The following is a 22,915-nucleotide window of genomic DNA, read 5'->3' on the forward strand; positions in this document are numbered from 1 at the left end:
TGGGACAGAATTGTGCTGTGCCAGTTCAAGACCTAAGACTTAAAAAGGCAGAACAGCTCCTTGTATTTTTTTGGTAGCTCTGAGCTGCCATGTAAGAGTCTGGTTCCTCTGCTGGAGAGACAAGTGGAGAGGTCGTGAGGAAAAACAGAAGCTCTGAGACTACATAGAGAGAGACAGAGAGGCCTAGCCATCCCAGCATTCCAGCTGAGCTCAGCCTTCTAGCCATTCCTTTCAAAGTACCAAACATGTGAGTGAGCCATCTTCTAGCCCACTTACTAAGGCCCAAGATGACTGGAGCCCCTACCCAGTATCACATGGAGAAGAACCACCCATCTAAGTTTAATCTACACACAGAACTGTGAAATACAATAAATGGCTGGTGTTTTCTTAAGCCATTTTGGGGACAGTTTGTCACCACAATAATAGATTAGAAAGTCCTCCTTACAGCAATTAACTTTACCAGTCTATGCCTCTTTTCCAAAGCTATACTGCATAATATACAACCTTTACTGCTTGATACTGCCAACAACAAATACCTTATTCATAAAATGAATACTATTCAAATTCTAATTCAGTATATACTTTAAAATAGCAATACATATGTTGATAACAATGAATTAAACTCATTTACCTTAGTTACCTTTGTGATAAGATCCTTAGGATAAAAGTAATGTTTAAATATAATAAGAAAAAACATGTGAAAGAAAAACTGGGTGACATTACTTTTAACAAAATACATTTATTACAAAAACATGATACATGAAAATCTGGTAATAAGTAATGTGATCATGGTTACTGCACATTCAGAAAAAAAGTAGAAAGAACCACTTAAATCATGAAGCTTTTTGACATGTAAGAAGCAGCATTATTATATACAGCACAAACTGTGAAACTGACCTTCAAGAAGTATCACCCTCACAAGGTAGTTAATATAGAAAATAATTAGTAAATATGTTTAAAAATTTAGATGAATTCAGATGATATATTCAAAAGAGATAATTAAGAGAACCAACAGACACCTAAATTAGCTCCTTAACTTTCTGGGATTCATCTCCTTCATTACTCTCAGAAATAAAAAACCCAACTTAATGGATCATTGTCTGATCCTTGATGGTCTTTCTTATTTTTATGCTAACTGAACAGCTCACTATCAAATTAACCATATATTTATTTATTCTCTTCATCCATCAGAAAATACTATTTAAAAGTCACAGGTGACTACTAACACCAATGATATTAGGCATTTAAACCATGGAGAGCATCTGATTGAAACCCACAGCATTGTGTTTTTTTACCTGTCCTTTTGCTATGAGATAAGCAACAATTGAGGTATGTCCAAACTGAGCAGCCAGATGAATACAGCTACATCCTTCTCCATCAATTAATGAAGGATCTGCACCATATTTCATTAGTTGCACAACCATGGATAGATGGCCTTGTCTAAAACATAAAAGAATGAACACATAGATATATAAAGTTATTTCAAACAAGTCCCTCTGGAAAGATCTTTTTAAATTAGGGTAATGATAGAAAAGACCACGCAAATATTTTTAAAAGATATTTTAAAATAGGTAAAAATCAAGACACATTTAGGATTTTATAGTTCTTTGAAGTCTTAACTGGAATGACAGTTTCTGATAATTTATGGAGATAATCATAACTTCTTTGAGTATAAATAATTCTATCACAGTACAATCTCAATAATCCCCTGAACTGGGCTAGTTCTTTAATTGTAGATTCATATATGGCTGAAAGAGTATTACACTTACAAATTTAAAGTTTAACCCAATCTTACAATTAACTGGGATCAATATATACTTGGAAATTCCCTAGGGATACTTTGGAAAACAAACTTTGCTTCCAATACAAGTAGCAATGGAGAGCAATATATTAGCACAATAAGGATATTAACTACTGTCATAAGTTCTCTAATTCATTTTAGCATATCATTTTTCTTTAAAGTTACTTAGTTGTAGACTAATAAAGGAACCTAAGGGAAAAAAGTATCCAGAAGCAAATTTAAACCTTGTGGCCCAGTGCAATGGAGTTGAATTTAGGTCTCCTCCAAGTTGATCCACAATAGCACCTTTCGAAATATAGTATCTATAAGACAAAATTTTAAATAATTTAGACACCTTTCATTTTCAATTTTGAGAAATTATGTGAAAAATAAAGAAAAACTGGTTTCCAGGTTACAGTACATGCTAGTTTGTGCCTCTGAAGATAAACAATCTTTTTGATAACATAAAAAAATAGTATAATTTTATGTCAAGCACATCACTTTCATTTGCGCTATTAGTAAAATGAAAATAATTTTTTAAAAGTTAAAAATAAGAACAATGCCATATAACAAGTATATAAAAAGAAAGCAGATTAAAAACACTGTGATAGAAACTAAGATGGTGGCTAGGTGAGACAGGGCAAAAAAAAAACACCTCTGTGAAAAACACTAGATAAAAACCAGAAAGCGACCCAGAATACTGGTTACAGTGATGCGCCAGCTGGACAAGGTGTGCTAGTTCCACAGCAGCTGTATACTTGGTGAAACCGGGAGTCTGCATTCTGAAACGAGTGAGTAAGCCAGCTGGAAGACCCGCAGCCATGAGGCAGTCTGGGGAAGCCAGGGCTTGGCGCTAAGAGACCAACTGGCTTTTTTTTAAAAAAAAAAAAGGGGGGAAAAACCCAGGAGCGGCTACAGTTGCGATTGTGGGAACCACGCAGTAAAACACAGCAAGAGAGGGCTGGGCCGGCCTCTCAGTGTCTGGCCTGGAAGATAGCCCACTGCAGATACCCTCGGGGCCGGGGAAACGGAGGGGAGAGCCGGAAACAGAAAGAAACCCCGTGGCTAGTAGCTGGCTTCCCGGAGGGCTGGATAAACTCCTGCCCGGGGCCGTGCCCACAGCCCAGAGCCCCACCAGTTTTCCCGGAGCTGGGAAGGAGGAACTGTTTGAGGAGGGGGGTGTAGAGACGCCCTGTTCGGCCATCTTTGCATCAGGCTGGGAGTGTCCCTGCACGGCCTGGCGGCCTGGGGCTTCCCTTGAGGGACGGCGTGCACTGGTGACGTAGCAAGGCATTCCCTCGGCAGAGGTCCTGGAGGATTGTGGCTGGGTAGGGGGAAATGCTCGGAGAACCCAGGGACACTACACCAAGTCCAGTGGTTCGTGGGACAGCAAGAGAGAGGGTCTGGGGCTAAAATGAAATGAAGGCTTAGACTATTGTGGCGGCCTTGAATCTCCAGGAACCTGGGGGATTTGAATATTAAAACTGCTCTTCCTCCCTGGCCACCTGCACATATGCCCCACTTTCCGGGCAGACGGCTCCAGCAACACACCCAACTGAGTTATCCAACTGAACCCCACAAGAATCGTTTCCCCACACACCACGGGGACAAGGTGGAGAACTGACTTGAGGGGTATAAGTGACTCACAGACGTCATCTGCTAGTTAGTTAGAGAAAGTGTACGCCACCAAACTGTGTTTCTGAAAAATTACATCAGTATCTTTTTTTTACAACTTGAAAAAACCCTATCAAGCAAAGCAAATGCCAAGAGGCCAAAAACAACAGAAAATCTTAATGCATATGATAAAACCAGACGATATGGAGAATCCAACTCCAAACACACAAATCAAGATTTCGGAAGAGACACAGTACCTGGCTCAATTAATCAAAGAACTACAATCGAGGAATGAAAACACGGCAAAGGATTTAAAGGACATCAAGAAGACCATGGCCCAGGATATAAGTGACATAAAGAAGACCCCAGAAGAGCATAAAGAAGACATTGCAAGAGTAAATAAAAAAACAGAAGATCTTATGGAAATAAACTGTTGGCCAAATTAAAAAGACTCTGGATATTCACAATACAAGATTACAGGAAGCTGAACAACATCTCAGTGTCCTAGAAGTCCACAGAACAGAAAATGAAAGAACAAAAGAAAGAATGGAGAAAAAAATCGAAAAAATCAAAATGGATCTCAGGGATATGACAGATAAAATAAAATGTCCAAACTTAAGACTCATTGGTGGCCCAAAAGGAGAAGAGAAGGGTAAAGGTCTAGAAAGAGTATTCAAAGAAATTGTTGGGGAAAACTTCCCCAACCTTCTACACAATATAAATACACAAAGCATAAATGCCCAGAGAACTCCAAATAGAATAAATTCAAATAAACCCACTCTGAGACATATTCTGATCAGACTCTCAAATACTGAAGAGAAGGAGCAAGTTCTGAAAGCAGCAAGAGAAAAGCAATTCACCACATACAAAGGAAACAACGTAAGACTAAGTTGTGACTACTCAGCGGCCACCATGGAGGCGAGAAGGCAGTGGCATGACATATTTAAAATTCTGAGAGAGAAAAATTTCCAACCAACAATACTTTATCCAGCAAAGCTCTCCTTCAAATTTCAGGGAGAGCTTAAATTTTTCACAGACAAACAAATGCTGAGAGACTTTACCAATAAAAGACCTGCCCTACTTCAGATTCTAAAGGGAGCCCTACCAACAGAGAAACAAAGAAAGGAGAAAGAGATATAGAGAATTTTAACAGACATATATAGTACCTTACATCCCAAATCACCAGGACACTCATTTTTCTCTAGGGATCACGGATCTTTCTCCAGAAGGGACCATAAGCTGGGACATAAAACAAGCCTCAAGAAATTAAAAAAATAAAAAAATTTTGAATACACTCAAAGCACATTCTCTAACCACAATGGAATACAAATAGAAGTCAATAATTTTTGAACTGTAACTCTACTATTTACTTCCTACATGATATAAAATACACAAACTCTAATGACAAATCAGTGGTTTTGAACTCAATGTAAAATATGCAATTTTAGACAACTACATAAAGGTGGGGGAATGGAGGAGTAAAGGAACATAGTTTATATGTCCTATTAAAGTGAAGGTGGTATCAAAGAAAAACAAGATTGTTAAGGATTTAAGAGGTTAATTTTAAGCCCCACAGTAAACACAAAGAAATTATCAGAGAATATGACCATAGAGATGAAAAGTAGAGTACGGGTAAAGAGAAATGGGGGAAGGGGCAATGGGGAGTTAAGAAATGAGTGTAGGGTTGCTGTTTGAGGTGAAGGGAAATTTCTAGTAATGGATGGTGGGAAAGAGCATTACAGCATTCTAAATGTGATTAATCCCACTAATGGAAGGCTAGGGAGGGGGTGGAATGGGAAGATTTAGGCTGTATATATGTTTCCACAACTGAAAAAAAAAAAAAAAAAGACAGTCTAAATAGATGACAATTGAATGCCAAGGATGAACTTGAATGGGATTGGAGGATGGAGGACAGGAGGCTCAAAGGGACACAGTTGAGACATAAGGAAAAGGAAATATAGAATGTAAGCTTTATATCATTGTTGAATCTCTTGTACTTCTTAGCTGAGCTTAATGGGACTGCATAAAAAAATGTTCTTGTTAATGGGAAGTGTATATGTGAATTATAGTGTATGTTCAAGGATGTGTGCAGCTAGCTCTCATATGTTCAGAAGACAGAGCAATAGATGATGGATGATAGATAGGGAGGGAGGGAGGGAAAGAAATAGCGATGTGACAGCATGTTAAAGTTGGTGGATTGGGCTATTGGGGGAGGGGGTCAGGGTATGATGGAATTCTGTGTATGGGGTTAGTAGTGTTTTTGCAACTGTTCTTATAACTTTGAATTTATTTCAAAATAAAAAGATAAAAATAAAAAAAAATAGTAATAATAATAAAAAAAGAAGGCAGTCAGAGAACCACAAAGATATGGACTGGATAGTAGTAGAAGCATATAGAATCTCAGAATTAGAATAGTTACAGAATAGGTAAGACATTTATCCCACCTTGGGTAGGTCAGCTTTTTAAAGTTTATTTTTCTCATAAGATTACAGTAAATTAAATCTAACAATATATGTGAAAGATCTTTATAAACTGTAAAGTACAAAATAAAAGTATGCCTTGTTATTTGCTATGCTTTAAAGCTGGGTTGCTTTAAAAAACACAGCAAACTCATTGCTTGATATAATAAAGTTATAACTCCTTGATATCCTCTGAAATGGATAGGACCTAGCTGCTTATTATAGTGGTTTCTTCAGGGACTGTACAATGCAGTGAGTCTTGGATATAAATGGTTTCGAGGCATTTGTTGTCTAATGTTTGATGCAGGTATACTACTGAAGTCCTTATGCTGGTCTAAGTGATTACTGCTTTAGATCACTAATGCATTCACCTTAATGTACAGTTATAAACGTTCAATATACTCATACTTAGTTGCTTGATTCAGAATTTTTCTGCTTAATATAAATATATATATATTTGAATATATACATTTAAAAGCACTGAATCAGTGCTTTTAAAGCATTATGTAATAAGGAGTCCAACTCCACTCTATCACACAAAATAGTTCAGAATATCAAACTATTAAGAACACAAACATTGAACTATTCCTGAACTGTTTCTTAAAGTATCTGGTAGAAATTATATAATAGTTGAAAATGTTTTTTGAGAATAGTTAGGCTGGAACCTAAGAGAATAGCTCAGCCAAAGAACAGTTTTTTTTGATAGCAAATGACAGCAATTTCAATTCCTTCTCCGTAGTCAATTTATCTGTTCCTGAAAGTCATTTTTACTTCCCTCTGGCATATTTCAAATCCTTGCTAGAAATACAGCAATGAGTGATTTCCAAACTGTTCTAAAGGTCCAACTTTTTGTTCACAAGGATAAAGGAACTTTTTCTACATGCTAAAAAAGAATAACCTCTATTACCTTTCTTTGTAAACATCTGGAGAAGTAGTACCATACTTTTTATAACATGTTATTCTTTGCAGCTATAAGCACCTAGCTCCAAACCACAAACTTCCGAGGAGTTTACAAGACTTATTTTTAAACTCAAGCCTCTCTGCAATACTAAGAGACTGTTATTATCAAAGAATATTCTTGATACTAAGATACTAGTACTAAGGTACTAATGATCCCTAGATTTTGAAACACAAAAAGGCTTTTAAAAAAGGGTTTTATAAAAACTTGAAAATTCTTGAAAACAACTCCTATGGCTTAAGCAAGTTTAAATAAGTAATTTAGTTGATTTGTTAAACTCATGATTCTGAAATTTTAGAGTATTTTACTGAAAAGGAAACAATTCTCACTATATTTAACGTAGTTACAACAATTCTTATGCAATACAATAAAAGAAAAAAGAAATACACATTTACACACACACATTTGGGTATGTAGGGGTAAAAGGAAAACACCAATTTAACATCGGCAGAAGATACAGCTATTTACCTAGAAAATTCCAAAGAATCAACTGAAAAAAAAAATGTTAAAAAGGGGATTCATCAAGGGGACCAGCTACAAAAGAAATAACCAGTGCTTCAATAATCAGATTTTAAAAACACAGTTTACTTATAAACCAAAGAAAAACACAATAACAACTAAAATATGAAATATTTAGCAATAAATTTAAATAGAGATGGGCAGACCCTTGTATGAAGATACCAATAAAGATAAACAGAAAACCCAGATTTAAAAAAACAATAAATGGGAGACCTTAAAGAAGGCTTGAAAAAATGGATCCATACCATATATCAGGAGGATAGAACTTAATATTGTAAAGATATATATATAAATCTATATATCTATCCAAAATTCTCAGTATTATTTTTTTACCTTGACAAAGTGATTCTAAAGTTTATTCAGAAAAATCAATACACTGAGATAACTTCTAAAGACTAGTAAAGCAGTCTCGTATCAACAGATATTAAAATATTTTTTCATACTCCGTAGGCTCATCTCACCTAGTGCTGTAACTTCAAATACTAAATGACTCCCAAATTATCTCTAGACTAGAAAGATTCTACTTAATTCTTTACTCACATATCCATCTACCTGTTTATTCATTCTGTCTAGCAAGCATCTTTAACTTATTATGTGTGTCACTTTTCTATTGCTGCTATAAGCAATTACCACACATAATGGCTTAAAATAACACAAATTTATTATCTTACAGTTCCTGAAGTTGGAAGTCCGAAATGGGTCTTGCTGGGCTAAAACCAAGGTGTTCAGCAGCAATGCATTCCTTTCTAGAGGCTCTAGGGTAGAATCTACTTTCATGCCCTTTTCCAGCTTCTAGAGGCTGCCCACCTTCCTTGGCTCATGGGCCCCTTCTTCCATCTTCAAAACCAGCAATGGCCAATCGAGTCTTTTTCACATATCATCACTCCGCCACTCTCTTCTGCCTCCCTCTTACTTATAGGGACCCTTATTGATCACATTGGGCCCACCCTGATAATACAGGATAATCTCCCCCAACAGTTAATTAGCAACATAATTCCACTTGTGACCTTAATTCCCCTAGCCATGTAACATAACATATTCACAGGAGATTAGAATGTGGACAATTTGGGGGGGGTCTATTATTCTGCTGACCACAATATATTGTGGTGGTTATCCCTGAAAATCCTGTCCCCCTTCCTACAACATAATAGTTGAGTTTTAGTTGAGACTACAGCCATCTACCTAGAGCACATTTCCCAGACTCTATTGCATTTAAGTGGCCAAATGATTAAATTCTCACCCATGGAATATAAGAAGTAATACACACAACTTTCACATTTACTTAAAAGAAATTGCATGAATTCCACTTCTGCCCATTTCCTTTCCCCACAGGTTGTAAAGCAGACCGAGTTGAGCCCTTTGGCAGACAGAAGGGGAAAATAACCTAGGCGATGGTAAAGCAAAAACAGGGAAGAAACCTGAACTGAATGATCATGAGGGCTGAGCCATCTGTCAGCACAGACTAGAGACTATTATGTATAAGAGAACATAAATTTCTATCTTAAGCAAACCATTGCTTTTTGGTCTCTATTACAACAGCTTAGCAAATCCAACTATTTCATTTTCCGCCAACCTTATTTTTTCCTTTTCTTCTCTTCCTTAATAATAGGTGTTATTAGTTGTTCAAGCTAATAATCTTGATTCCTCTCTTTCCACAATGCCAGCCACAACATTCAATCCATCAAAAAGGACATCTGCCTCTACCTCCAAAATATATTTCTAGTCCACTCACTTTCTCTCCATCTCTGCTGTTTCAAGCCATTTTCATCTAAGCATTCTTACTTGGACTAACATCATTACTACTAACTGGTCTCCTTGCTGCTGCTCTTATCCCTCTATAATTCCATCTCTACATAACCAAAATGATCATTTTAAAACACAAATCAGAGGAGGCTACACTCTTGATGTAACTACTCAGTTGTTGTATCACTTGTAATGGAATTCAAATTTTTACCATGACTTAAAACACCCTGGACAATTAGCCTCTTTATTACCTCTTGCAACTCAGCTAGAAACACTATCTTCTCCTTTCTGTTCCTACCTACACACATTTAATTCCATGCCATACTGCCAAGCTCAGTTTTCAGTTACTTTGTGTAGTCTGGGGCCTAAGGCATGAGGAAAGGAAACTCCCCACAACATAACACACATGATTACAATTGTATTTGCATTAGACATTTATAATAAACAGATAACAGTTCTTGAAAGGAAGTGGAGTTGTAGCTGTGAGAGATTTGTTAATATTACATTATTACTGTTCTATAAACTATCAGATAACTTCTGAAACTTTCAGTGAATATGAGGTGATTTCCAAGAGAATCAAATAAGAACTGAAGAACAGAAGTTTCAACAGGCAAGATAATTGCATTCTATTAATGCAATTCAATAAAATAATACTCCTATTTCACAGTGATTACATGGATCTGCCTTAAATAATTATAAAACACAATGAATGAATTCATGTGTTTTTCTACTCACATAAAAATCAACCAGAAATTATACTAAAGTCATTTATGTGGTTTCTTATCACACTCATTCATTTACTTCAACTGGGAACAGAAAACCATGGCAGGGCATAGGATCTAGAGCAAGACCATACAATATCTGAAAAATACCTGTCTCACAGGAGGGACACAGAGCTAACCACACCGTTTGATACAAATGTATATCTCCTACCTCCCCCCAAAACATTAGAATAACATTAAAGGAATAACAAAAGTATAAATGCATGGGAAGGGGCCCTCAATGAACAGAGATATCAACAAATTTCTGAAGGATGAACAGCAAATAGCTAAAACCCAAATGACTCCAGAGGAGGAAATCTAAGAGAAGCAAGCAAAATATGTTATAAAACTCTTAGAAACGCTAAGGAATTAGCAACCACTGTGACCTCAGACGGAACTGGTTAGAAGTTGGTCCAAAATCAGAAACCCTGGTTGAAAATCAATATAGGTTGGCCTCATGTTTCCTCCCCAAACAAGAGCCAAAATGCCTATTTCGCCACCATTTTTTGCATCCCTAAAACTTGAACCCAGTCAGATCATATGATTACATATATTACCACCATTATCTAATCAGTAATAACTGAGTAAGAATGAAGCATGTCATCCATATTTACTGTTAACATCTGAACACACACTTTCAAATATAGGTATACCTCATTTTATTGCGCTTTGCTTTACTGCACTTTGCAGATATTGTATGTTTTAAAAATTGAAGGTTTGTGGCAACACTGCATTGAGCAAGTCTATTGGTGCCATTTTCCCAACAGCATGTGCTCACTCTGTGTGTCTGTGTCACATCTGAATTAAGATACATACATCATTTTTTTAGACATAATGCTATTGCAAACTTAATAAACTACCATACAATGTAAACATAACTTTTTTGAGAAACCAAAAATTTATGTGACTCAGTTTACTGAAATATTTGCTTTATTGCAGTAGTCTGGAACTAAACCCATAATATCTCTGAGGTGAGCATTCTAGATGATATGTGGAGGGAATTATATGGTTTAAAAAAATATTTTTAAAAGCTTTTTATTTTAGAATAGTCTTAGATTTACAGTAAAGTTGCAAAGATGGTACAGAGAGTTCCTGTACTGTACCCAGTTTCCCCTATTAATGTCTTACAATACTATGGTACATATTTGTTTAATGTATTTGTTCAATATGAAGTCCATATTTTATTTAGATCTCATTAGTTTTTTGCCTTAATGGTCCCTTTTCTGCTCTATGCCCCATCCAGGATACTACAATGCATTTAGTCATCATGTCTCCTTAGGCTCCTGCGGGCTATAACAGTTTCTAGACTTTCTTTGTTTTTGATGACTTTGTCAATACTGAAGAGCACAGATCAGATATTTTGTAAAATGCCCCTCAAGTAAAGATTGTATGATGTTTTTCTCATAGTTAGATGGGGTTAATTGTTTAGGGGAGGAAGACCACAGAGGTGAAGAGCCATTCTCAACACACCATATCAGGGATACACACTATCAAAGTGATCTATCAGTGATGATGTTAACTTTGATCACCTGTTAAGGTACTGCTTGCCAAGTTTCTCCATGTAAATCTACCCTTCTTGATCCCCCTCCCACCCCCACTTTCTATGTTGTTTGTACTCTTTGGAAGCCAGTCATTCAGTGTAATTCACACTTGAGGGGTGGGAATTATACTCTACCTCTACCTCCTTGGAGGGGAAGTATATATATAAATTATTTGTATTTCCTCTGTATGGGAGAATTGGTTCTTCTTCCCCACTTATTTATTTATTAAATCTATTAATATCAGTATAGATTCACTGATACTTATTTTCTACTTTGCTTCTCAAATATTCCAGCTTTGGTACACTGGGAACACTTAAAATTGGCTCCTGTGTCCCTTTGCTATAACAAGCATTATTAGTAGTTGCTAATGAAGAATCTTAAGGTAACAGGAAGGTGTTGAAGACTAGAACCTACGCTAATTGCTTGTATTTTATTATATCAAAGTAAAAGCTGAAAAATACTTGAAAGACTGTCACTTGAAAACACTAGGAAGATAAGCTTACTCCAGGCTTGGTGAAAGACTCCTCTCCAAATTATACTTATTTTATATCTTTTCATTCTGTTAGTGACCCACCTATTTTGCCTGTAGTAAGTTCCTTTAAAACATCCTGATGTATTTCCTATGGAACATAACTTTTAGGAAAGACATTTCTCCAGGGGTCTTTCATACTCCCATATGTCTTGCTGGCTATGTCAAGAATGCAAAGCCCTGACCACTCTTTACACAGCCATTTCTCAGAGTTATGTTTGCATCAAACAGCTTTGAAGGATGAAGTAATGCCACCCTCTGGGACAAAGAGCAAGACTGCTTACCACTTACTATAAAAGCTGTGAATTCCCCAAGTTCAAAGTTCCTCAGCTGTAAGGCAAACCACTGTATGTGCAGCATCCCTCTAGACCATATCAGGCTGCCCTCATGGGACACAGGTGGCAAGGGGAACCTATGCAATATGATGTTCATGCTATTTGCTGTGCTGTGAATTATCCATTTGAGTCTCATTTCTTTCTGACAGTATGCATGAAATAGCAACAGGCTACAGCTTTTAATTAGGGTAAAAATCCCAGACGTGATAGGAACAATCTTGAGGCTGTGAATACTAACTGTGTTTTGAAAACCGTATTTACTCACCATATGTTTGTTTTAGGAAAGTAATTTGCTAATACTGTAAGAAATTAAGTTCACCTACCTAAAGATGTAGTATATATCTTGTAGTATACTCTACAAGTTACTGGCTTTATTCTCTTATTTCACTAGTCCTTAAGTGGCTTGGAAATTCTGTAAGGCAAAAAACATCAAGACTTTTTGTCTATATTTTCCACTGCAGACTTTCTTATTTTGAAAAACAATACAAATATGGATTTTTCCACCAACAGGAATGGGGTCAAACACCTCAACTGTTACACTTGAGGAAGAAAATAATAAAGTAATGCTCCAAAATTCTGAGAAAACTACTTTTAATCAAGAAGTCTATGCTCAGCCAAACCATCAACAATGTGTGAGAGCAGAAGAGATATTTTCAGATATGCAAAACTGCAAAATATTTACCACCCAAGCACTTTCTCTCAGAAAGCTATCAGCAAATGTGCTCTACCAAAACTAAAGATGAAAACCTGAGATCCAGTAAACAGGAGACCAACACAAGAGCAAAGGGATACTATAGGATGATGGTAAAGGAAAGACTAAGACAATGAGTATAGAGTAGCCATAAAGAACAAATAGTCTGGCCCAGAGCAGGAAGGTGGAGAAATCCAGAAATGATTTCATCCCTTGTCCTCCACCAAAAAATGAACTGATAAGGTATCTGATATGTCTGCATACAGAGGTGTTTTACATTTCTTTCTAAGAGTGTGGGAAGAATTAGTGACAATATACAGAAAAGTATAAACAAATGGAAAAAATGAAACAATTGTTACTTCAGGAAAAAAATCAAAGTAGGAAAGAACAGATAATCACAGAACACTTCAGTGTATAATATCTACATATTCATAACAATTTAAACATTTAATAGTGATTTAACTAAAACTATAATGAAGGATGGAGTAAGAAGTATTAGTGGTGAGGTGGTCAAAGACATCTAGTTATCCCAACACAAAAAGTCAGAATATAATTTCAAAATTTGATAAATCAAGAAATAACAGCATAAGAGTTGGTGATATTTATTAAAATTTAAAATTCATATTTTTCTAACACTCTCACTCCTAAGGATTCTACAGCTATATTTAAACATGTACAAATGATATAAGAACAAGATATTAATTACAGCATTGTTTGTAATAGCAAAACATCAGAATCAATCTAAATGTCTATCATTAGATTAAACCATTAAATAAATTATGGTACCTCCAAACAACTGCATATTACATAGCTATTTAAAAAGAAGTATGCATTTCTGTTTGTGTTCATATGGAAATATTTAGAGGTATATAAAATAAGTGAAAAAGCAGAAAAGCATTTGCTATTCATTTTCGTAAAGAAAATAAATTTCTAAATAAAAGTAACAAGATGAGTTGATAAAGTACAAGAAGAAATACCAGAAAAAACAGCTAGAAGAGTTGAAACAAATAGTTACTTCTGGGGTATAGGATCTGTGAGTGGGTAGGGATTGCTATTTCTCACTACAAGTCTTTAAGAACTATTTGATTTTTCAAAAATTTTATGTACCACTTTGAGTAAGATAACATTAAAAAAATAAAGCATGGAAAGCTACACTTAATTTGGACCAACGCTCCCACTGAAGACAACTAAAAAAGTTCAATAAAATATAAAAAACATTTCCTAAAAAGCAAAACCTAAGAAGATTAAAAGCATTTACATAGCCAAGATTCAGGAGACAGCAAAAACCCAGAGAAGTTAGAAAAGCATTCAGGTATCATTTACCCTAGAGACAATGTGCTGACATAGATTTGGCCAAGAGCTGCGGTAAGTGGCAAAAGCAAAATAAGGGCTTAAAAGACTAAGGAAGAACCAGAATTAAACCTGGCTCCAGCATGGTCTTCAGCTACCTGAATGATTTGGAAAATCTAAAGCCTTGAAAAATTAAGATTGGCCTGGCAGAAACAAATGAAAATCCTCTCATCTTAGGCCTTAAATTATTCTACAAATAATTTTTCAAACACAATATCTACCACATGTTAAAAGATAAGCAGGCACAAGAGCAGACAAGATCACAGAAACAGACCCAGAGACTCCAGATGCCAGAATTCTCAGATACAGACTATAAAACAACTATGCTGACCATATTTACAATATTTAAGTATATACAACAAGATTGGAAATTCCAGCAACTAATAATTTAAGTAATACAAACTTGGAAAAAATGATTAAAATTCTAGAACTGAAAAACACTAAATTAGGAACATGAATGAACATCAGATTACACAGAGAATTAATGAACTGGAAGATAGGTGTTTCCAGAATGAAGAGACGAAAGATAGAAAACACAGAAGATAAAGTAGGGCACTCAGAATATACCATGAAAAGCTCTAACATATGTTTAAATGGAGTTCCAGAAGGAGAATAAAAAGAGAATGGGACATAGGTGGGGCAAGATGGCGGTAGAGAGAGGAGTAGAATTTAGTTAGTCCTTTGGAACAACTAGCATATAACCAGGAACAACTAGTAAATAGTCTGGAACAACTGTTGAGAGACATTTCTGACTGAACACACATTGTACAACAGTCTGGAATGGGTGGAATGGCTGATATCGCAGCATAAGTACTGTTAAGTAAAGCTCCCCAAACTGAGGAGCTGGTGCCCCTCCCCTACCAGCATGGCAGGCTGAGCTGAAACATTTTCTTGTGGGAAAAAGAAGCAGTCTACTAAGAGGAAGGGAAGATAGCTCAACCAAGCTCCAACTGTGGTTTTAGTGAACAAATATGGACTACTGAATACAAGCTAGAAGCACACATAAACCAGGAGCAAGCAGGAAAGGAACCTGGATGCTTCTCCCAGCAGAGAGGAGGCGAGGCTGATGGAAAAAAACAAACAAACTACATAAAAAAATAAAAACAGGTTTTTTGAGTCAGCTGAGCTCAGAATACTGAACAAGGGCTGTGTGCCAAGAAAAGGGGCACACAGAATGGGCACCAACTCTGGGTCTTCACTGGTAATTGGGGGGCTGGGGGCTGGCTCTGAAATAGGGATTTCTTTCTTTTTTTCATTTTTTTGCTCTCAGTCTGTGCCAGTTTGAGTGTACTGTGTCCCCCAAATGCCATTATCTTTGTGGTCTTGTGTGGGGCAGAAGTTTTGGTGCTGGTTGGATTTGCTTGGAATGTGCCCCACCCAGCTGTGGGCAATGATTCTGATGAGATGTTCTCATGGAGGCGTGGCCCCACCCATTCAGGGTGGGCCTTGATTGGTGGAGCTATATAAATGAGCTGACTCAAAGAGAGAAAAGAGAGTGCAGCTGGGAGTGATGTTTTGAAGAGAAGCAAGCTTGCTAGAAAGGAATGTCCTGGGAGAAAGCCGTTTTGAGGCCGGAGCTTTGGAGCAGACGCCAGCTGCCTTCCTAGCTAACAGAGGTTTTCCGGACACCACTGGCTGTCCTCCAGTGAAGGTACCCGATTGCTGAGGTGTTACCTTGGATGCTTTGTGGCCTTAAGATTGTAACTGTGTAGTGAAATAAACCCCCGTTTTGTAAAAGCCTGTCCATCTCTGGTGTTTTGCATTCTGCAACATTAGCAAACTAGGACACAGTCTAAATAGCTCATTAGAAAAAACCTCAGGCATTTTCAATTGTTAGCACAGACCCAGGCAAGGGTGGAGTTAAGATAGTTAGAGAGACAAAGAAAGAAGTCAAATGTAGGAGATAAATCCCTAAAGTGCTTATCTTCCCTATGAAAAGGGGAAGGCAGTACCCAGTTCTAGTGGCTGTCCTCCCTTAGAGAACTCAGGCCTAGGGAGGAAAAAAAAAAAAACAGAAACAGCTTAAGCTTGGCATCTGACACTCTCAGCCCCTGTCGGGAACAGGGTCTACTAAGAATTAAGGGCAATATACCTCTTTATGCTGGTGGGCAGCTACAGGCTGACAAGCGTCACCTGCTGGGCAGGATAGGAAAAAAACAGAGTCTAGAGGCCTCACAGGAAAGTCTGATAGTCTTCTGGGTCTCATCCTCAGGTAAACGTGATACTGATTACACCCTCTTCCTGAGACCTGGGCCCGTCTAGTCAGGGAAAATGTGACTGGGGTAATCAAGGAAACCAGATGCCTAGGCAACAAAAAATTAAGATTCACACTAGGAAAAACAAAGATATGGCCCAGTCAAAGGAACAAACTTACACTTCAAATGAGATACAGGAGTTGAAACAACTAACGAAAGAAGAATATGCTAATCAATTCAAAAATCAAATCAATGAGTTGAGGGAAGATATGGCAAAAGAGATGAAGGACATAAAGAAGACTCTGGGCAAACAAACATAAGGAAGAACCTGAAAGTTTGAAAAAACAACTGGCAGAACTTAAGGGAATGAAAGGCACAATAGAAGAGATTAAAAAAAAAAAAAACACAATGGAGACATAAAACAGCAGATTTGAAGAGGCAGAATAAAGGATTCAGGAACTAAAAGACAGGACATCTGAAATCCTACACAAAACAGAACAGATAGGGAAAAGAATGGAAAATATGAGCAGGGTCTTAGAGAACTGAATGACAAGATGAAGCAAATGAATATATGTGTCATGAGTGTCCCAGAAGGAGAAGGGAAAAGGGGCAGAAACAATAATGGAGGAAATAATCACTGAAAATTTCCCATCTCTTATGAAAGACATAAAATTGCAGATCCAAGATCCCAAACAGACTAACTCCTAATAGACTAAACAGACTAACTCCTAATAGATCTACGCCAAGACACTTAATAATCAGGTTATTAAATGTCAAAGACAAAGAGAGAATTCTGAAAGCAGCAAGAGAAAAGAGATCCATCACATATAAAGGAAGCTTGATAAGACTGTGCATATTTCTCACTAGAAACCATGGAGGCGAGAAGGCAGTGGCGTGATATATTTCAGATACTGGAAGAGAAAAACTGCCAACCAAGATTCTATATGTGGCAAAACTGTCCTTCAAAACTGAGGAAGAGTTTAAAATATTCTCAGACAGACAATGAGAGAATTTGTGAACAAGAAATTTGCTCTACAAGAAACAGTAAAGGGAACGCTACAAGCAGATAGGAAAAGACAGAAGAGAGGTGTTTGGAGAAGAGAGTAGAAATGAAGATTATCAGTGAGAGTAAAAAGAGACAGAGAAGGAAAATAAAATATGACATAAATTCTAAAAGTCAAAATGGTAGACAGTAGACATTATGTTGAGTGAAATTAGTCAGAAACAAAAGGACAGGTATTCTATGGACTCACTAATATGAACTAACATTGATGAGCGAAATTTGAGACTTACAGTTGAGAACACAGGTTATCAGGAACTGGAAAGAGGTTAGAAACTGGGCATTTGATGCTGAAGGAGTACATAAGGTAAACAGGATTGATTGTATAGATCCAGAAATGGATAGCATAATACTGTGTGATGGTAGCACAATATTGTAAGTACTCTGAACAAAGATGAGTGTGAGTATGGTTGAAAGAGGAAGGCTAGGGGCATGTATGACATTAGAAGGACAGAGAGAAGATAAAGACTCGGACTGTATAACTTAGTGAAACCTAGAGGGGTCAATAATGGTGAATATATGTACAAATATAAGAATGTTGTTAAAAGAAGGAGAACAAATGAATGTCAACATTGCAAGGTATTGAAAATTGGATGGTACAAGGGAAAAAAATACAATTAATGCAAACTAGAGTCTACAGTTACTGGTAACATTGTAAGATGCTTCCATTAATTGTAACCAAGGCAATATACCAAAGCTAAATGTCTATAAGAGGGGGATTTAAGGGAGTGGTATGGGACTCTTCATGGGGTGGTGGTGGTGTCTGACTTTTTCATTGTAATTTACTTTATTTTTCTTTTTCTTCTATCTTCTGTATTTTCATTCTTCATTTTTTTCTCCTGTTCCTCTTTCTTGCAGAAGAAATGGAAAAGAGATCATATAGGTTGTGGAGGTGATGCATAACTATATGACTATACCAGGAACCACTGATTGTTTACTTAGAATGGATTTTATGGTGTGTGAATAAAACTGTTTAAAAAATAAACAGAGGGATAAAAGTGCTGGAGAAAATGTAGACAGAGAGATGTACCTAGTAGGGAAGTAGAGTGGTGCAGTCAATCTGGAGGGCAGTGTGCTGGTTCCACTGGAAGCTAATTATGGGGATGCCATATGGTCCTGCAACCCTATTACTGGGTATATACTTGGAAGAACTGAGAGCAGGGACATAAATGGACATTGCACATTCGTGTTTATGGCGGTAGCATTCACGATTCACAACAGATGGAGGTGACCTAAGGGTACATTGACCTATAAATGGAATGGTCAACAGTGGTGTATACATTCAATGGAATATTGAGCAGCGGCAAGAAGAAATTAAGTTGTGAGGTATGCAACTAGGTGAATGGACTTTGGGGACAGTATGTTGAGGGAAATAAGCCAGAATCAGAAAGATAAACATTATAATGCATCACTAATATGGACTAACTATAACGCGCAAACTTGGAGAATTGAATCTGAGAGCATAGGTGATCAGGGGAAGGCTTTGGTAAAGGTTCCTAGATTTTAAGTTCTTAAAGCAGTCACATCTATTCATGAGTTGCAATGGTTATTTCTAAATTCTAAGATGGTGACCTGTTTGTGTATAAACTTCTCAGTCTCTAGAACTTCAGGTATGTGTGACACCTGAGACTCAGAGCCAGAGCTCAGCAGCTATGAAAGTCAACATTACCCCACACAGCAAATGTTAAAGAATCTGAAAAAGAGATCAGACTTTAATTAGAGATATGAACAAAATGGACTTGGTTAGGACTAAGGTAAACCACACTAAAGGGAAAAGGATGATATGGACTGTGTTTTAAAACTTCAACTTCCATGAGTCCAAAGGAAGAGATGTTTATTTGGTGGGAAATCTATATTTTCTGTAGCACACTATACAATTTAAGTTGTATGGTCAGTTTATTCAAACACTATAATTACATGGGACCCGGAATAGGGGGTGAGATCTGGTTGGTTTGTACAGGTTAGCATGAATCCCCACTACATCCCAGAGTAATCTGGGCAGAGAATAAAAATGTATTTGCAAAGTCCCCTTGAGGGACTGGGGAAAAATTGGAAATATTAAACTTCCCCAGCGGGGAATGTCTGATATTCTTGCAAGCATTGGGGACTGCCATTGTAGCAGAAAAAGCCCTCGATCTTGGGACTTGCCCTTATGAAGCTTGTTACTGCAAAGGACAGGCTAAGCCTACTTATAATTGTGCCTAAGAGTCACCCCCAGAGAATCTCTTTGTTGCTCAGATGTGGCCCCTATCTCTAAGTCAACACTGCCCCCCCCCCATGTGGAACATAACCCCCAGGGGTGTAAGTCTCCCTGGCAATGTGGGACATGACTCCCGGGGATGACCCTGGACCTGGCATCATGGGATTTAGAAAGCCTTCCTGACCAAAAGGAGGAAGAGAAATGAAACCAAATAAAGTTTCAGTGGCTGAGAGATTTCAAATGGAGTTGAGAGGTCATTCTGGAGGTTATTCTTACGCATTTTATAGATATCCTTTTTTAGTTATTAGTGTATTAGAATAGCTGGAAGGAAAATTTCTTTCATAAATGAAGATAAAACAAAAACATTTTCCAATAAACAACAAACAGAATTCAACATCAGGAAATAGATACTGAAGGCAGAAAGAAATACTGAAGGCAGAAGGAAGGTCAGTGATTACAAGAAAAAAAAGGAAACGGAAATACACTCTCTGGAAGGAGATTTGTGGAGTGCAATACTTTAGTTATTACTCATTTAATCTTTCTTTAGGACTCAAAGGGCAAATTCTCTTACCTGGCTTTAGCATCTTATGTGCCTCTAGACCATGTGTGTTGCATTTAACTGCAAATCTGCAAGCAGTCCATTTTCGATTCATATCTTTACCTAAAGTTCTTATGTCCAAAGAAAAATTTCCTTTCATCTGAACTCTTTCTTATCTAACCACCTCTTATTAATACTAAATAAGTGGATTAATTGTGAGAAATAAAAATCATTTTATACTTACTAAGTATTCCTCTCTTATGCTGGTGTGAACAGTTTAATCACATTATTATTATCTATTATCTTTTTAATCTGCTCTTCCCTTTTGTTACTTTTTCCCATTGAATCTATATTCACAATGTGAATTTCAAGTCACATTGCCTAAGTTCAAATCCTGACTCCAATCTTTATTAGCTGTGTGTCACTGGGAGCACATTTAACCACTTTATGCTGAAGTTTCTGCATCAGGAAGATGGCAGTAATTGTTATTTTTCATCTAGGTACTTTCAAGAATTAAGACTAAATAAAATATACATGGGAAGCACTTAGCATAGTACCTGGCACATAATTAGCATTCAACATATGTTAAAAGCATTTTTTTAAGAAAAAAGATACATACAATACGTCTTAAAAGACATGAATTTTAGAATTCATTAATCCCTTTACTTCTAATAATTGTATAATAATAGTTATTATTAATTATTTTAAAATACAGAAAACACATACTTGACTAAATCTATTCTGTTATTGATGGCAGCCCAATGTAGGAGTGTAACATTTTCTTTGTCGGGTTGTCGTACATCATAACCTGCTTCCACTAATTCTCGGCAGCGTTCATAAATTCCATACCTTGAAAAGAAAGAAAATATGACATTGTTGCTACTTTTTAACAAGAAATTTAAAGCAAAAACAACATTTTAGGAAGAAAATAATGCTCCATTTTGATACCTGGAAATTAAAATGGTTTTTCCATCAAAAAATGTTAGCTGTAAAATATCAACATTCCAGAAGCGTTCAAGAACCCATTTTGCAGTTCTAAAATGTGTCATTTATAGAAGTGAAACTGAGAAATAAAAATTCTATCAGCAGATGCCTTCTACTTATTTTACCACTTATCTCATTACACAAAACACCGGAAGCAGATTACAAGAATACATACAATTAAGTGAAAAAATTTTAATTACATAAAAATCAGCAACAAAGAGCAGCATAAAGACAATTAAGAATATCAAGAAGAAAGGGTGTTTTTGTAAGTGCTGAGATTCTTCAGTTGCAAGTATAGCTTTAATAGTCCTGAAGGTAAACATAAAAAGATGTTTGGGGCTAGGAAGTGGGGTGGAGAAAAAGTCCCGTGACCTAGTTTGAGCATGAGACATGAGAGAAAAGACTACTGGGAGAGTTCTAGGAAAAGAGAAGGGCACTTAGGGAAAGCATTCTGCTTTTGGTAATTGTTGTGTGGTAGCATGGTTTCTTTAAAAACCTGTCATTCGGAGAACATCTTCTTGACCAAAAGGGGGATGTGAAAGGAAATGAAATAAGCTTCAGTGACAGAGAGATTCCAAAAGGAGCAGAGAGGTCACTCTGGTGGGCACTCTTATGCACACTTTAGACAACCCTTTTTAGGTTCTAAAGAATTGGGGTAGCTGGTGGTGGATACCTGAAACTATCAAACTACAACCCAGAACCCATGAATCTCGAAGACAGTTGTATAAAAATGTAGCTTATGAGGGGTGACAATGGGATTGGGAAAGCCATAAGGACCACACGCCACTTTGTCTAGTTTATGGATGGATGAGTAGAAAAATAAGGGAAGGAAACAAACAGACAAAGGTACCCAGTGTTCTTTTTTACTTCAATTGCTCTTTTTCACTCTAATTATTATTCTTGTTATTTTTGTGTGTGTGCTAATGAAGGTGTCAGGGATTGATTTGGGTGATGAATGTACCACTATGTAATGGTACTGTAAACAATCGAAAGTACGATTTGTTTTGTATGACTGCGTGGTATGTGAATATATCTCAATAAAATGAAGATTAAAAAAAAAAAAAAAAACAAAACCTGTCATTATGGAAATAATCACCAAGAATCCATCATTAAGCCTCAACAACCATCAACTTCATACTAACCAAAATACTGAATCTTGGAAAAATATGACACAAAAACAAATTTACGTGAGCTTTGACTATATTTGCAATTTTCAAATCAGAGTAGTCTCTAAAATGGGAGAGGAACATCACATCCCAGAGAGAGGGATGGTGGGAAGAGGATGCAAAATAATGGGGTACTAGAAACAAATATTAGAACTTCTACTTGTATTTATGTCTTATGCAATTGAGAAAGAAATTGAACTTTATAAGTATTTAATACAAAGACACCACTGTGCTCACTGGCTCTGTATTGCATGTGTGCACACACACATAACACACACATTGAGGTGTACAGATGACCAACCTAAGAGGAAGGGAGAAGTTCCACAATTCATAAGGGATGACTGGCATTTTCTCATTTCAGAAAATGGCATTTATGTGTCCAGTTAAGTGAACTAGGCATATTATCTTTTTGGTAATTTGTCTGCTAAAAACAGTTGGCACAAGTGTACTTTGATTTTTAACTATATGCAACATTCAACAATACAGGGTGAC

General features: G+C 36.7%; 1 protein-coding gene across 1 annotated transcript in view; it reads right to left on the reverse strand.

Annotated features, from left to right (window-relative positions):
- The window catches only part of ZDHHC17 (zinc finger DHHC-type palmitoyltransferase 17), a 155,709-nt gene that overhangs the window by 62,482 nt on the left and 70,312 nt on the right, over nt 1–22,915 (reverse strand). The window contains exons 3-5 of the mRNA XM_037845771.1: nt 21,000–21,122; nt 2,026–2,103; nt 1,296–1,440 (exon numbers count right to left, since the gene is read on the reverse strand). Of these exons, the coding sequence (XP_037701699.1) occupies nt 1,296–1,440; nt 2,026–2,103; nt 21,000–21,122 (346 nt within the window). The remainder of the gene's footprint in view (nt 1–1,295; nt 1,441–2,025; nt 2,104–20,999; nt 21,123–22,915) is intronic.

The sequence above is a fragment of the Choloepus didactylus genome, chromosome 8 (genome assembly GCF_015220235.1).
Source record: "Choloepus didactylus isolate mChoDid1 chromosome 8, mChoDid1.pri, whole genome shotgun sequence".
NCBI classification, from domain to species: Eukaryota; Metazoa; Chordata; class Mammalia; order Pilosa; family Megalonychidae; genus Choloepus; species Choloepus didactylus.